Raw genomic sequence first — 14788 nt, 5'->3', positions numbered from 1 at the left:
GGTTAGCCCCTCCCCCTCCCTCCTATATATAGTGGAGTTTTAGGGCTTTTTGAGACACAACTTTGCCTCGTGCAACTCAATCCTATACCACGTAGTTTTACCTCTAGATCTGATTTCTGCGGAGCTCGGGCGGAGCCCTGCAGGAGTAGATCATCACCACCACCGGAGCGCCGTCATGCTACCGGAGAACTCATCTACTTCTCTGTCTTTCTTGCTAGATCAAGAAGGCCGAGATCATCGTCAAGATGTACGTGTGCTGAACGCGGAGCTACCGTCCGTTCGGCGCTAGATCGGAACGGATCGTGGGATAGATCGCGGGACGGTTCGTGGGACGGTTCGAGGGATGTGAAGACGTTCCACAACATCAACCGCGTTTCTTATCGCTTCCTGCTGTGCAATCTATAAGGGTATGTAGATCCAAATCTCCTCTCATATATGGACATCACCATGATAGGTCTTTGTGTGCGTAGGAAATTTTTTGTTTCCCATGCAACGTTCCCCAACAACTTGATGAGATTGTCGAACCTCTAATCCCTCTGGATGGTGGCACAGGGCAAGGGGAAACCCGTGTCGTTGCGACGCCGGTTGAGGAGGAAGTTGATGATGATGATAATGAAACTTTAGATCAAGTTCCTATTGGACCTCGCAGGTCGACAAGAACACATACTGCTCCCGAGTGGTACGGCAATCATGTCTTATCAATTATGTTGTTAGACAACAATTAACCTGCGAATTATGAAGAAGCAATGGTGGGCCCGGATTATAACAAATTGCTGGACGCCATGAAGTCCGAGATAGGATCCATGTACGAGAACAAAGTGTGGACTTTGGAAGTACTACCTGAAGGCCGCAAGGTTATTCAGAACAAATGGATCTTTAAGAGGAAGACGGACGCAGACGGTAATGTGACCGTCTATAAAGCTTGACTTGTGGCAAAGGGTTTTTCACAAGTTCAAGGAGTTGACTACGATGAGACGTAATCACCGGTAGCGATGCTTAAGTCCGTCCGAATCATGTTAGCAATAGCTGCATTTTTCTATTATGAAATCTCGCAGATGCATGTCAAAACGGCATTCCTTAACGGTTTTCTTCAGGAAGAGTTGTATATGATGCAACCCGAAGGTTTTGTCGATCCAAAGAATACTAACAAAGTGTGAATGCTCCAGGGATCCATTTATGGACTGGTGCAAGCATCTCAGAGTTGGAATAAGCTCTTTGATGAGGTGATCAAAGCATTTGGATTTATACAAGTGGTTGGAGAATCTTGTATTTACAAGAAAGTGAGTGGGAGCTCTGTGGCATTTCTAATATTATATGTGGATGACATATTGCTGATTGGAAGCAACGTGGGTTTTTTGGAGAGCGTACAGGATTACTTGAATAAAAGTTTCTCTATGAAGGACCTAGGAGAACCTGCTTACATTTTAGGCATTAAGATCTATAGGGATAGATTGAGACGCCTGATAGGACTTTCTCAAAGCACATACCTTGATAAAGTTTTGAAGAAGTTCAAAATGGATCAGTCCAAGAAAGGGTTCTTGCCAGTGTTACAAGGTATAATATTGAGAAAGATTCAGTGCCCAGCAAATGCGGAAGATAGAGAACAAATAAGTTCCGTCCCCTATGCTTCAGCCATAGGTTCTATCATGTATGCAATGCTGTGCACTAGACCAGATGTCAGCTTGGCCATAAGTATGGCAGGCAGGTTTCAGAGTAATCCAGGAGTGGATCACTGGACGATGGTCAAGAATATTCTAAAGTACGTGAAAAGGACTAAGGAAATGTTTCTCATTTATGGAGGTGACGAAGAGCTCGTCGTAAAAGGTTACATCGACGCAAGCTTTGACACCGATCCGGATGACTCTAAGTCACAAACCGGATACGTATTTATTCTTAATGGGGTGCGCTAAGCTGGTGCAGTTCCAAGCAAAGCGTCGTAGCAGATTCTACATGTGAAGCGGGGTACATGGCTTCCTCGGAGGCAGCAAAGGAGGGTGTCTGGATGAAGCAGTTCATGACGGATCTTGGAGTTGTGCCGAGCGCACTAAATCCAATAACTCTGTTCTTTGACAACACTAGTGCCATTGCTCTAGCAAAGGAACCAAGTTTCAGAAGAAGACCACACACATCAAACGACGCTTCAACCTCATCCGCGACTACGTTGAAGGAGAGGACGTGAATATTGGCAAAGTGCACACGAATTTGAATGTAGCAGACCCGCTGACTAAACCTCTTCCACGGGCAAAACATGATCAACACAAGAAGTGTATGGGTGTTAGATTTATTACAATGTAAATCGCATGGCGATGTGAGGACTAGATTATTGACTCTAGTGCAAGTGGGAGACTATTGGAAATATGCCCTAGAGGCAATGATAAATAGTTATTATTATATTTCCTGTTTAAAGATAATCGTTTATTATCCATGCTATAATTGTATTGAATGAAAACATAAATACATGTGTGGATACATAGACAAAACAATGTCCCTAGCAAGCCTCTAGTTGGCTAGCCAGTTGATCAATGATAGTCAAGGTTTTCTGACTATATGCAAGTGTTGTCACTTGATAACTGGATCACGTCATTAGGAGAATCATGTGATGGACTAGACCCAAACTATGAACGTAGCATATTGATCGTGTCATTATATTGCTATTGTTTTCTGCGTGTCAAGTATTTGTTCCTATGACCATGAGATCATATAACTCACTGGCACCGGAGGAATACCTTGTGTGCATCAAACGTTGCAACGTAACTGGTTGACTATAAGGTGCTCTACAGGTATCTCCGAAGGTGTCCATTTAGTTAGTATGGATCAAGACTGGGATTTGTCACTCCGTGTGACGGAGACGTATCTCGGGGCCCACTCGGTAATACAACATCACACACAAGCCTTGCAAGCAATGTGACTAAGTGTAAGTCACGGGATCTCGTATTACGGAACGAGTAAAGAGACTTGCCGGTAACGAGATTGAAATAGGTATGCGGATACCGATGATGGAATCTCGGGCAAGTAACATACCGAAGGACAAAGGGAATGACATACGGGATTATATGAATCCTTGACACTGAGGTTTCAACCGATAAGATCTTCGGAGAATATGTAGGATCCAATATGGGCATCCAAGTCCCGCTATTGGATATTGATCGAGGAGTGCCTCGGGGCATGTCTACATAGTTCTCGAACCCGCAGGGTCTGCACACTTAAGGTTCGATGATGTTTTAGTATAGTTGAGTTATATGTGTGGTTACTGAATGTTGTTCGGTGTCCTGGATGAGATCACGGACGTCACAAGGGTTTCCGGAATGGTCCGGAAATGAAGATTGATATATAGGATGGTTTCATTTGGTCACCGGAAAGTTTCGGGCAATTCCGGCATTGTACCGGGAGTGACAAATGGGTTTCGGGTGTTCACCGGGAGGGTCCCACCCACCCGGGAGTGAGCCCAAGGCCCTAGGGTGGCGCCACAAGTCCTTAGTGGGCTGGTGGAGTCAGCCCAAGGAGTCCATGGCGCCACATAAGAAAATTCCAAAAGAAAAGAAAAAGGAAAGAGGGAGGTGGGAAGGAAAAGGAGGACTCCTCCTTCCCAAACTGAATTGGAGGACGAGTCCTCCTCCTCCTGGCGGACGGCGCACCTTGAGGGAGTTGTCCCTCAAGGCTAGCCCCTCCCCCTCTCTCCTATATATAGTGGTGGTTTAGGGCTTTTTGAGACACAACTTTGCCACGTGCAACTCTAGCCTATACCACACAGTTTCACCTCTAGATCGGATTTCTGTGGAGCTCGGGCGGAGCCGTGCAGGAGTAGATCATCACCACCACCGGAGCGCCGTCATGCTGCCGGAGAACTCATCTACTTCTTCGTATTGCTTGCTGGATCAAGAAGGCCGAGATCATCGTCGAGCTGTACGTGTGGTGAACGCGGAGGTGTCGTCCGTTCGGCGCTAGATCGGAACGGATCGTGGGACGGATCGCGGGACGGTTCGTGGGACGGTTCGAGGGACGTGAAGACGTTCCGCTACATCAACCGCGTTTCTTAACACTTCCTGTTGTGCGATATACAAGGGTACGTAGATCCAATCTCCACTCGTAGATGGACATCACCATGATAGGTCTTCGTGTGCATAGGATTTTTTTGTTTCCCATGCAACATTCCCCAACATCTAGGTGGGGGAATTTTAAGCCATTGATGTACACCAACACTCCGTTCATCATGCGATCATCATCATTAGCTTCATCTTCACCATCACCATGTTTCGTTAACATCTCCAACCCTAATTTTCAATCTATAAACTATTACCTCAAATTTGTTGTTGGGAGCATTTCCTTGTGTTAAATATTGCTTGTAGTAGTTGGTTCTTATAGGTTTGATTGATGAAATATTTGTATGTATAGATTGTTTATCATATCATCACCGCCATCATGATCAATATGATGTCTTGCGAGTAGTCCGCTACGTTCCTGAGGACTTGGAAGAAACCTTGTTTCAAGTAAGCATGTAAAATTGAGTAAAGTTCATTGTTTTGATACTATGTCGTGTTGTAATTCTCTAGTGATGATGTACGAACATCGACGAGGTATCACTTTATTTTTAAGGGCCCATAGGAGAGTATTATGTGATAAGTTTGCCTTGGATGGATGGCCGAAGTGGCAACCATGCCGTGAGTTTATGAACTAGTGCATAATGAGTAATTAGAACCCAAAGTCAGTTCTAGTGTTAGAACTTATCTTAGTTATTCTCTTGTATTTGCACATGATTACATGTAAGGTATAATCATAAGTATGTATTTTTCAAGTAAGAATAATGCATATGTTTAGGCCGCACCACACAACACTTATGGAGGCAAAACTAAAGTCAATGAAAGTAGGTGAAATTTCCCATCGTTCTCGAGAACGATTTTATCCTTATAAGCAATATAACTCACATGTACCTAGCATAGTTAAGATTGAGACACTTATTGCACCATTATACTTTTGTTACAGTTTACATTCTTGTAACTCTTCACCTGCAGTATAACAGTAGCCTTAGAAATCCTTTTAAAAGCTGCAAAGAATGTTAGGTTTTTGAGGTCACTTTTAAAATGATTTCTTGCTACTTTCCATCAAGCAGTTTCTAGTGCTCCTTCTTGGGTTCGACACTATATTTATCAAAAACAATCTACAATTGGTCACTGACACTTGTGGCTTATCAGTCGACACCACTCAACTCGCCGACAAGGCGCCATAGCTGGACATACCTAGGCTACTATTGGTAGATTGCTAAACCATGATCACCTCTCATCATCGCCATAATGCTCCACTTACCTTGTTTTTCATTGTCACCCTTGAATTTGCATCACCCGCTAATGCCACAACTATTGGGAGTACACAAAGCCACCCATGGATCCTTGTCGTCCTCGGCCGAACGGGCTTTACCCGATAACCTCATTTAACAAAGGCGAGAGGATTGAGGTCACTTGGTAGCAAGAAAAATAGGACGTCGGTTGGCCACACGAGTTACCCAACCAACAAGTCGGGATTTTCATTAGACTTTAATTTACCATCAAGTAGATCTTTTTTGGATTATTAAAGGGTCCATTATCATTTTTCCAAAAGAGAACATCTCCGAGCACACTTGATGGCTTTAGTACCAATTAATTACTACATAGATTTCCGTTCGGGCAATCCGAGTCCTTCGTCCTAGACTAAATCTTATCATGAAACCTAAGCAAAACCTAATGCGGCGCCATATTTAATAAGAGAAGAGTGAGTTATCATATTTTAAGCTAGATATAACTCTTAGTACCAAAACCAAGACAAATCATACATTTACACTCACAAAACTCATTAAACTAGAGGTTTTTTAGATACGACAATATGATACAATCAATTAGAGGAGCGATATGTGGCTACATATTCAATGCATATCATATAGGATATGATCCTTTGGAACTGCCCATTTAGGAACATATCGATGTCTTCTTACATATTTTTATTCTTCTTATCCATCTAGCCATATTGTTTTTTCAGTGTTTTGGCTTGCATTTATACAGTTGAGTATTTGCCATCTTTGTAGCATGAAATATGCTAAATGTAACATTTATAGTTGATTTACTTATATAAGGGTTACAAATAAAAAAGTATTGGGATTGGTCTAGCTTTAGGAAATAAGAGTTCATATTTATTCTGAGAGAGACAATACATTTGAAGCGTCATTAAGTATTAACAAGTTATTCTCTCTAATTAGTAGTAATTAATTTAAATTTAATAGTAGAAGTTTTTGTAGTACTAACAAGCTATTTTTCTAACATATTTAACACCTGCCTTCAGGCAAAATGGGCAACCGCCACCGACCCATGTACTAAACCCAACTTCAATGGCTGATTTTTTAGTCGTATTTTTTGATGCAACAATTTGATATAATATATTAGAAGAGATATATCTAAATGCATATGATATAGCTTAAGATATGATGCATCGGGAATGCCTCTTTAGAGATTAGATAAGACCCCGAATATTTTACAATATATATTAATGAGATTTGATTGTATGGAACATGAATATTTAAAATAATATGAGAACCAAAATTGAAAATACAAATGATTTAGTACGTAAAATTACTATATAGTTATAAATATTTATTAAATATGAAATGAAAATTCGCATGCATGTTGGCATGTTGGGGTAGCTTTTATTTGTGCATGGGTGCATGTTAAGATCGGCCTTTTTGCATCCATGCTAAATGATGAGGTGGCATGCCTGCATGTTGAGAGAAATAGATTAGTGAAGACTAACTATTTAGATGTGGAAGATGTGTCTTCTTACAGTTTCTTCTTCCTTTTCTTAGTACATTAGCCAGATTTAAAACATAAGGGTTTAGCTCGGATTTATACAATTGAATAGTCTTATAGGGTGAAACATATGCTAAATGTAACATTTATACCTGATTTACTTCTATAAGGGTTACCGGTTTTTTTTGGACTTGGTCTAGTTTTAGGAAATACGAGTACATAATTATTTTGAAACAAACTATACATTTGGAAAGCCATTAGGATTAACAAGCTATTTTCTCTAACTGGCGTAGTAATTAAATTGGCTTTAATTGTACAAGTTAATTTGAATTAACTAGTTTTTTTTTATTATTATGCTAGTTCAATGAATTTTGGTCCCATCAGACATGGTAAAAGAAGAAAATATTTACTCATCTTCTGATCTTGGGCCACTATACATAGCATAATCTAACGTATTTCTTCATGAACAATGTATGTAAAAATACTTTAATTACAGAAACGACATGTATGGTGAATAAAAGACATTAAGCACTTCTATATAATATATTTTTATCCGATACTTCCTCCGTTTTTAAATATGAGTTTTTTTTGGATATTTCAGTACGTACTACATCCAATACAAAATGAATGAATCTATACTTTAAAACATGTTTATATACATCTGTATATAGTTCGTAGCGAAATCTTTAAAAAGATCTATATTTAGGAACGATGAAAATATATTTAAAAACTAAGCCAACGTTCTCGAGATTATTAATCCCTCCGTTTCTAAATATTCGGCTTTTTAATTACAACCGCGGACTACATGCGAAGAAAAATGAATAAATTTATATTTTAAATTATGCTTATATATACGTATGTAGTTCGTAATGAAATCTTTAAAAAGACAAATATTTAGGGACGGAGGGAGTATTATTTAGTGCACCGTTCTAAAACTTGGGATGGCATGCGTGATTTTCTTGAGCATTGCGCGCCCTCCAAAACCACAAAGGCCACCAACTTGTTATCTAAAAATTATCCGGCCCTGCTGCCCTGCCCCGAAGAAGCTCCGGAATCTTGGCACCTTTTCGAGCATCACCCCTGAACATTCTCCTCCACCAGCACCACACGCGCAGCCTCTCAAAAACCCCAAGAGGGAAAAAAGAGAAAAATCCGAGGCCTCCCAAATTAATCCCCCAACCTAATTATTTCGCCCACGTTTCCATTTCGGCATTGCTAAAAACGTCCCGCTAATCTCCTCCCTAAACCCCCAGCGATTAACAGGGATCACTCCTCGCGTTCGTGGCCACGAGAGACTCAAGGACCGCCCGGGATCCAACGGCGGCGGACGCTCAGAAGCAACCGACGGCCCGGATCGAAGCCACGTGGCGCCGGGCAGCGGGGTCGCGGAAACCACTCGCGCCTGTAGGGAAAAGGAACCGCACCCGCTCCCTCGCGTGGGAGGGCGCCGGCTCTCGTTGGATGAGAGATAGGCAACAGGTGGACGGTGGCGGGTGGAGGAAGCGGTCGTTGGCGTGTGGGCGACCGGGTGCAGGCGGTGGGCGCGTGGGGGTTTAACAGGGAGCAGCAGGTGGCGGGGGGTTGGGGGGGTTTAAGAAGGGGGGTTGGTTTTGAGGGGTTTTGGCCAAACCACACCACACATCCGAGAACCGGAGGAGGAGGAGGAGGGGAGAGGGAAAATAAATAAAAAGGGACAAGCCACAAGAGAGAAGCCAAGGCCAGGGACGGGAAGGGAAGGGAAGGGAAGCGAGGGAGGAGGAATAATCCAGCGCGCGGTTGCCTGCCTGCCTGCCTGCCTGTTGGGTGCGGGATCTCGCCGGAGGGTTCCGCCGCGGAGCCCCGCACGGTGATCCGGGGCCGGTTGGTGGGGGGCGATCGGAGGCCGGCGTGGATCTCTGCCTGTGAGGTGAGTCCGGCGCCGGGATTCCGTCGAATTGTGCTGAATTGCGAGCCTCTGCCGCCGGGGCTCGCGTTCGTTGCTTCGGTTTGGGGAATTCGGGGAACTGGGGTTTTCTTCCGGCCTCCGGGGAGGTCTCGGGTCCATTCCTGCCTGGAACTCCGTTGCTCTGGCGTGATCGGCGGGTTCTGACGCCGCCCATGGGGGGAATTCAGCCAATTTCGAGCGGGAGGTCGCGCATTTCCAGCCGTTGGTCTCAGCCCGCCCCATTTCGGACGAATTGCGCGTCGAATTGCGGGAATTATGCGCCAAGATCCGATCTGGCGCCCGGCGATTTGAGAATTCTTGCTTGGTTTCCAGCCAGTGGGCTTGCTCTTCTTTCCCTCTTTATTTTTTTAACCGACGAGCCCGCTTTCCTTTTGGCAGTTGCTTAATCTTCACGGATTCCGATGCATGTGAGTTTTTTAAAGGCTTTTCTCTTTGATCGCTTGGCGTGCTGGTTTGGTTTGCCCGGCCCGGCGAATTTATTTTCCTGGGTGCATTTAATACGGCGGCGAAACCATTTCAACCGAAAAATTGTTCTCTCCGCTTAGTAATTTGGATCACGAGAGCAAGTACGAATTCTCTCCATTTCATGTGTTCTTTTGATGAAATCAATTTGGGTTTTACGCGCTCTTGGAGCGCAGTCGGTTTAAAAAATTCTCATCATTCCGGGCGCTCCACGCCCGGCCTGGGGTTTTGGGATTCCAATTTTTTTCTAGTTAATTGCACTGCTAACTATGATCGTCCCCTGTTTAATTAATCAGGGGTTTATCCGAGATTTATCCTGACTTGTTGCGGAGATCCCAACGAATGATCTTTCCTTTTTGTACTATAGCAGCCACGTATCTTTTGTTGTTATAATTGCTAATGGGATTTTAATAATTTATTTGCAGATCTGTGTTCTGTGACAAGCCATGAACAGCGCAACCACCGGTTGTTAACTCTGTAAATTACAAGCAACCGGAACGAGGCGCAAGAAGAATGGTGTTCCAGAAGAGGACGTCGTCGGAGATGGAGTCGTGCGGCGGAAGCCACGTCGCGGAGATGCCGCGCGTCCCGAAATCCGCGAGGGTAATGCCGCACGCGCCTTTCAGCGTCTAAATTTGGTCTTGCTGCTCCGGTTGGCGAGTCTGACAGCGATGGCGTCTCTTCTTGTTTCTTGAAATGTGCAGGGCAAGAGATCAGTTAGGAAGAAGGAGAGCCAGGGCCAGGCGATGTGCGCGTTTGACCTTCTCGCGACGGTGGCCGGCAAGCTGCTCGATGAGGGCGAGGGCTCGCTGGGGAACATGAGCGCCGGCTCCCCTGTCCTCGCTGCCTCTGCCAAGGATGTCTGCGTGAAGCAAGAGCAGTGCGATGAGGAGGGGAAGCACCTCAAGAATGATGTGATGGACCAGGACAGCTGCAATGAGAGCGCGTTGATCTCCCACATTGCGTCTCAGAGACTGGCGGATCACCACGCTCGGAAGGGGGAGGATCTGAATGAGGTTCCAAAGGCAAAGTCTGAGGCTGTGGACAAGGAGCCCTCGATGATAAGCTGTACCAAGGCTGACTTGGGTAGTAATTTCGGGGCGATCGCGGATAGGTGGTCGCCTGAATCCGTGGAGTCAGGGGCCTTCACTGGGGATGCAGCGGCAAATGTGATGGCATTGGCCGCAGCAGCCTTCAACAAGAACGCCCCTGACATGTACAATCTTCTCGACCCCATGGATGTTGATGTGAAGCCGCCTCCTTTGGTCAGCTCTGACAGCACCGGCGAGATGCCGTTATACGGTGGCAAAATTCACAGGTCGGTATCCTTTCCGAGGGGTCCGAAAGGAGGAGCAGAGTGTTCTGTAGATAGAGAGAATGATGATGATGATGATAAATCTTCCGGGTGCACACATTCAAGCACCGCCACTAACAGGGGCTTCAGGCCCAATTGTACAGCTGATCAAAGTAGGGTGAAGAAGTTCCTCGCCTGTAAGTACAGGAAAGTTGCTCCTGCCAGAATGCACAAAGGAGATCTTTCCTATAGTGGTGAGCATTGTGTTATCTCGCTATACTTTGCCTTTCAAGTAGCACTCCGTTGTTGGCATACATGTTTAAACCAGCTTAACCTCACTTGAATTCATTTTTCCTGCCAGATGCTGACCGGAAGCCTTCTTTCCGAAACAAGAAAATGTATTATACGCGGCAAAGGACCCAAAGGAGTACATTTAAGCGAAGGAAGATGTTGGATCGTCATTCAACTCTAATGCCTGAAGAATTTGCAAAATCAAATGCAAAGAGAACCACAAAGGTTAATGCAAGAGAACCACATGCTGCTTCTTTGGAAGGTTTGTTTTGCTTGCACCTGTCTGCTCCTCTTCAATGCCGTTTCTCTCTGTCTTGTAGCTTATTTCGGTGCAACATTTTTCTTCTGCAGCAAACAAGGGCAGCAACTCAACGCCATTCCATGGATCCTGTAAATCGAACGATTGCCATGGTAAGTACAGTAACTTCAATTTTTATTTTGTTATCCTGAATTATTAGTTAAATATCCTTATTTTTTTCCAGTGAAACTTAAGATCAAATCTTTCAAGGTGCCTGAACTTCTAATTGAGATCCCAGAAACTGCTTCTGTTGGTTCACTGAAGGTATTTTCAGACATTCTGATCTTGTTTTTTTATTTGTTCATACCCATGAAAAGACGCTGGAAGGATTTCCTTTTCCCCTCGACGGTTATTCCTGTGGTTTAATATGTATTTTCGATGCAGAAAACTGTTCTGGAGGCAGTAAATGCCATGCTTGGAGGTGGTCTGCGTGTGGGTGTTCTTCACCATGGAAAGAAAATCAGGGATGATAGCAAAACCCTAATACAAGCTGGGATTGGTCATGATGATATGCTGGACAACATAGGCTTTTCACTTGAACCCAACTGTACACGGCATTCATCACAAGTTGCAGCTCCTGAAGATATTGAATTCCTAGAAACTGTTGAAACTACTGAACCCCTAGCAAGGTATCAAGTTATGCTCTAAAATAATGGTTGATTTTCTGTAATTTGATATAAACCTTCAACTTTGGTAACCTGAGTCTGATTGGTGCACTTTATTGAATGCAGGATCGCACCTGCGGACTCGTCTTCCAAGCACGGCGAAGTCGATGCCTCACAGGAGCTTGCATTGACACCCTTGACAGCTAATTACCAGGGGAATGATCATGATTCAGTGCACTCTCCTGGGGGCATCTCCTCACCTGAGAAAGCTTCAGCAAACTCGCGAGCTATTGTTCCAGTTACACCCGTAGATTCCAGCGCAGGGGCGATAGTTCCAGCAAACAAGGCGAAGAGATCAGCGGAACAGGGGCAGCGTCGAATCAGACGTCCGTTCTCTGTTGCTGAAGTGGAAGCACTTGTGCTTGCAGTCGAAAAGCTTGGAACTGGAAGGTACACATCTTATTTCCCTGTTCAACCTGGCATTGAAAAAACTCTGTTTTGTTTCTGACTAACTGTGGGACTTCATGTAGATGGCGAGATGTTAAACTTCGTGCTTTTGATAATGCCAAGCATCGGACCTATGTTGATCTTAAGGTAATTACTGTCAAATACTTTACTTTGACTTAATAAGTCTTTTTATGTCAAATTAGATCAAATAAGCACATAGCTGTCAAACATTATTAAATTTGTATGATGTTTGGCTAGACTATTTTAACTCCTGTGGCAAAAGCTAATTTCGGGGTTTGGGCAACTTGGCTGACTCACAAAGGAAACAGTTTGGTGCTTGTGGGTTTTAGGCTCCTTACCATGAAGGCCAGTGTGACCATACTGCTTTTGTGTTAATAGACACTAGAAGATTGTAGTTAGGCTCTTTCTTTCTGGAAAACCAACCTTGTGTCCGTTCTTATGATTCGGTTAGTGCTGTCCTCACGCATCAACTTTGTTGTTTGGAAGGGTCAAGTGGGCAGCAGTAGTACCAGAATGGTTCACCTAGAAATAAAAGCAACCCACTCTTGCACGTCAACTAACCAACGGTGGGACTTTAGAAAAAGTCTCATCAAAGGATGAGATAGCCTTTCGTTCGTTTACTAAAGCAGAAGCTTCTTGGCTGCTCAGCATTGCGCCTGTAGGCAACTTGACTAGAATCCATTCTTTGGTCAAATTTGATGAATGAAGATGGTAAAGTTTGAACTGGCATGTTCTAACCGTGTCAAAATTCTCATCATGTCAACAGGACAAATGGAAGACGCTGGTGCACACGGCGAGCATCTCGCCCCAGCAGCGGCGCGGTGAGCCGGTGCCGCAGGATCTGCTCGACCGGGTCCTTGCGGCCCAGTCCTATTGGTCCCAGCAGCAGGCCAAGCTCCAGCCTAAGACGCCCCCACTGGCTGAGGCTCGCCTGCTCACCTAATAACTCCCATCTCAGCAAATGGTCTCTTAAGAAACCATCCCAGCTTTTGTATAAAGTCAGTAAGTCAGCCAGTCAGCCCATTGAAAGGAGGTTAAGGAAGATAGTAGAAAAAAATATATATACTACATAAAAAAAAAAGGTACAAGAAGTATTGACCGACCGAAAATTGTTGTAATATCTACTCACCAACTATTCTTTTAAGCCAGGGTTCTCTCTCCTTGTGAATTTAACCAAAGGAAAGGGTATTTCTTTGGCAAATTGTACATGATGATGATGATGATGGAAGAAGAAGATGATTCATTCCATGAACTGAGATCTGCAGTGACCACCACTAACTCACAATTCTCTGCAATTGTGCTAAAAAAGAAGAGCTTCAGATTCTTTTGTTCAGTTCAATTCATTCTTTGTTAAGAGGATGAGAAAGGTGGAAGGATAAGGAGGGAGGATCTGTGCTCCCCTTTTTCCTGTTTTTTCTTCTTCTGTTACTTAGTTGTACTATTTTCCCTTCACCAATCTTGTAGTTATTTTGATCCCCTCAACATTGTACTTGATCAACTAACAATATTAAAGGATTTTTTTTATGCATACCCATTGTCGTTCCCCCCTTAAATTATGCCTCTTGCATGTGATTTTGTTATTGTGATCATAAAATTATTGTACTTGTGAAAGTGAATCCTGCTTGGGATCAGACAGCAGAGTTTATTTATTGTTGTCCTGCGTAAGTACTGCCGCCACAGGGTTTGATTATTGTACATTCTTATCCATTGCCCTCAATCATAACACTCATGTGCGAAAAGTTTACCGCTGGCATTGCTGATTGTACTACATGAGCAACTAACTACTGACCGGTTGTTAGATCTTAACTCGCCATAATTCCTAGAAATAGTTAGTGTTCTAAAGTTTTTCCTGACATACATCATATCTTATACCGTACTTTTTGAGTACGTAGTAGTAGTGATAGTAGTATTATGACAAGTTATCTGAGCTTATTTCTCGCTACCTACGAAAACTTGAGAGTTGTTAATAAGTTTTTCACCCTAAAAGAACCTCTAACATTTCCTCATGTAAGAGCATCTCTAGCACACCCCGTATAATGCCCAATCCATAAAATAACCGTTAAAATACGGGTCGGAGCGGAAAATGTTGTCAGACCAGATCCCGCAACCGCGTCTGATTCGTAATTTTTTTTGCGGGGCGCGGCAAAATGCGCACCTCGACCCCCGAAAACGCAGGTTCTCCCCTCCATCCCGTCGATGCCGTGTATATATCTAGAGCGGTTGGTTGATGGGACATTTCAGCCCGCGCTTTTCCGCCACCCATCGCCGCAGGACGCCGCCTTCGATTCCGGCCATACCAGCCATCGGGATCATGCCGGCGGGCCGCCGGAGGCCCTAGATCGACTTCCCCCACGCCCCTCGTGCCTCGGCTAGCCGGAAATTTGCAGATCGGCGGCTGTTTTCTCACGGCCATCGGATTTGGCTTTTCCGACCATCGGCGGTTGCGCCAAAGCCATGGATTGGTTGGGGAGCATCCAGCACAGCCCCGACAAAGCGCCAGTGCCGCATGCAGGCACTGGTTCATCCTCTAGTCGCCGACGTCGGTTCGCCGTCAAGGACTCTTCCGGCCGTCGCCCGGGCTCGGTGGTCGAGCAGCGGCTCGCCGGCTTGCCGATGCCGCTCGTACAATGCGACGATTGCCTACAAACAGTGTTGCGG

At 44.5% G+C, this 14788-nt stretch overlaps 1 protein-coding gene across 1 annotated transcript; it reads left to right on the top strand.

The window, feature by feature from the left end:
* Positions 1-8388: 8388 nt before the first annotated feature.
* Positions 8389-13658, top strand: LOC123449022 (telomere repeat-binding protein 5-like). The gene is made up of 10 exons (XM_045126085.1): positions 8389-8673; positions 9600-9777; positions 9879-10722; positions 10830-11021; positions 11111-11170; positions 11242-11321; positions 11442-11686; positions 11789-12112; positions 12193-12256; positions 12897-13658. The coding sequence occupies exons 2-10, from the start codon at positions 9688-9690 to the stop codon at positions 13071-13073; spliced, it is 2076 nt and encodes a 691-aa protein (XP_044982020.1). The 5' UTR covers positions 8389-8673; positions 9600-9687; the 3' UTR covers positions 13074-13658.
* Positions 13659-14788: the final 1130 nt, after the last annotated feature.

Source organism: Hordeum vulgare, chromosome 4H (genome assembly GCF_904849725.1).
Source record: "Hordeum vulgare subsp. vulgare chromosome 4H, MorexV3_pseudomolecules_assembly, whole genome shotgun sequence".
Classification (NCBI taxonomy): Eukaryota; Viridiplantae; Streptophyta; class Magnoliopsida; order Poales; family Poaceae; genus Hordeum; species Hordeum vulgare.
This window is presented reverse-complemented; position numbering and strand designations above follow the sequence as displayed.

What these genes read in the sequence shown, in the direction of transcription:
- LOC123449022 (XM_045126085.1), top strand. Translation starts at nt 9,688, where the DNA reads ATGGTGTTCCAGAAGAGGACGTCGTCGGAGATGGAGTCGTGCGGCGGA. An exon ending in TAAATCGAACGATTGCCATG is followed by an intron (nt 11,171 to 11,241) that starts GTAAGTACAGTA and finishes ATTTTTTTCCAG; the next exon opens with TGAAACTTAAGATCAAATCT. An exon ending in CTTCTGTTGGTTCACTGAAG is followed by an intron (nt 11,322 to 11,441) that starts GTATTTTCAGAC and finishes TTTTCGATGCAG; the next exon opens with AAAACTGTTCTGGAGGCAGT.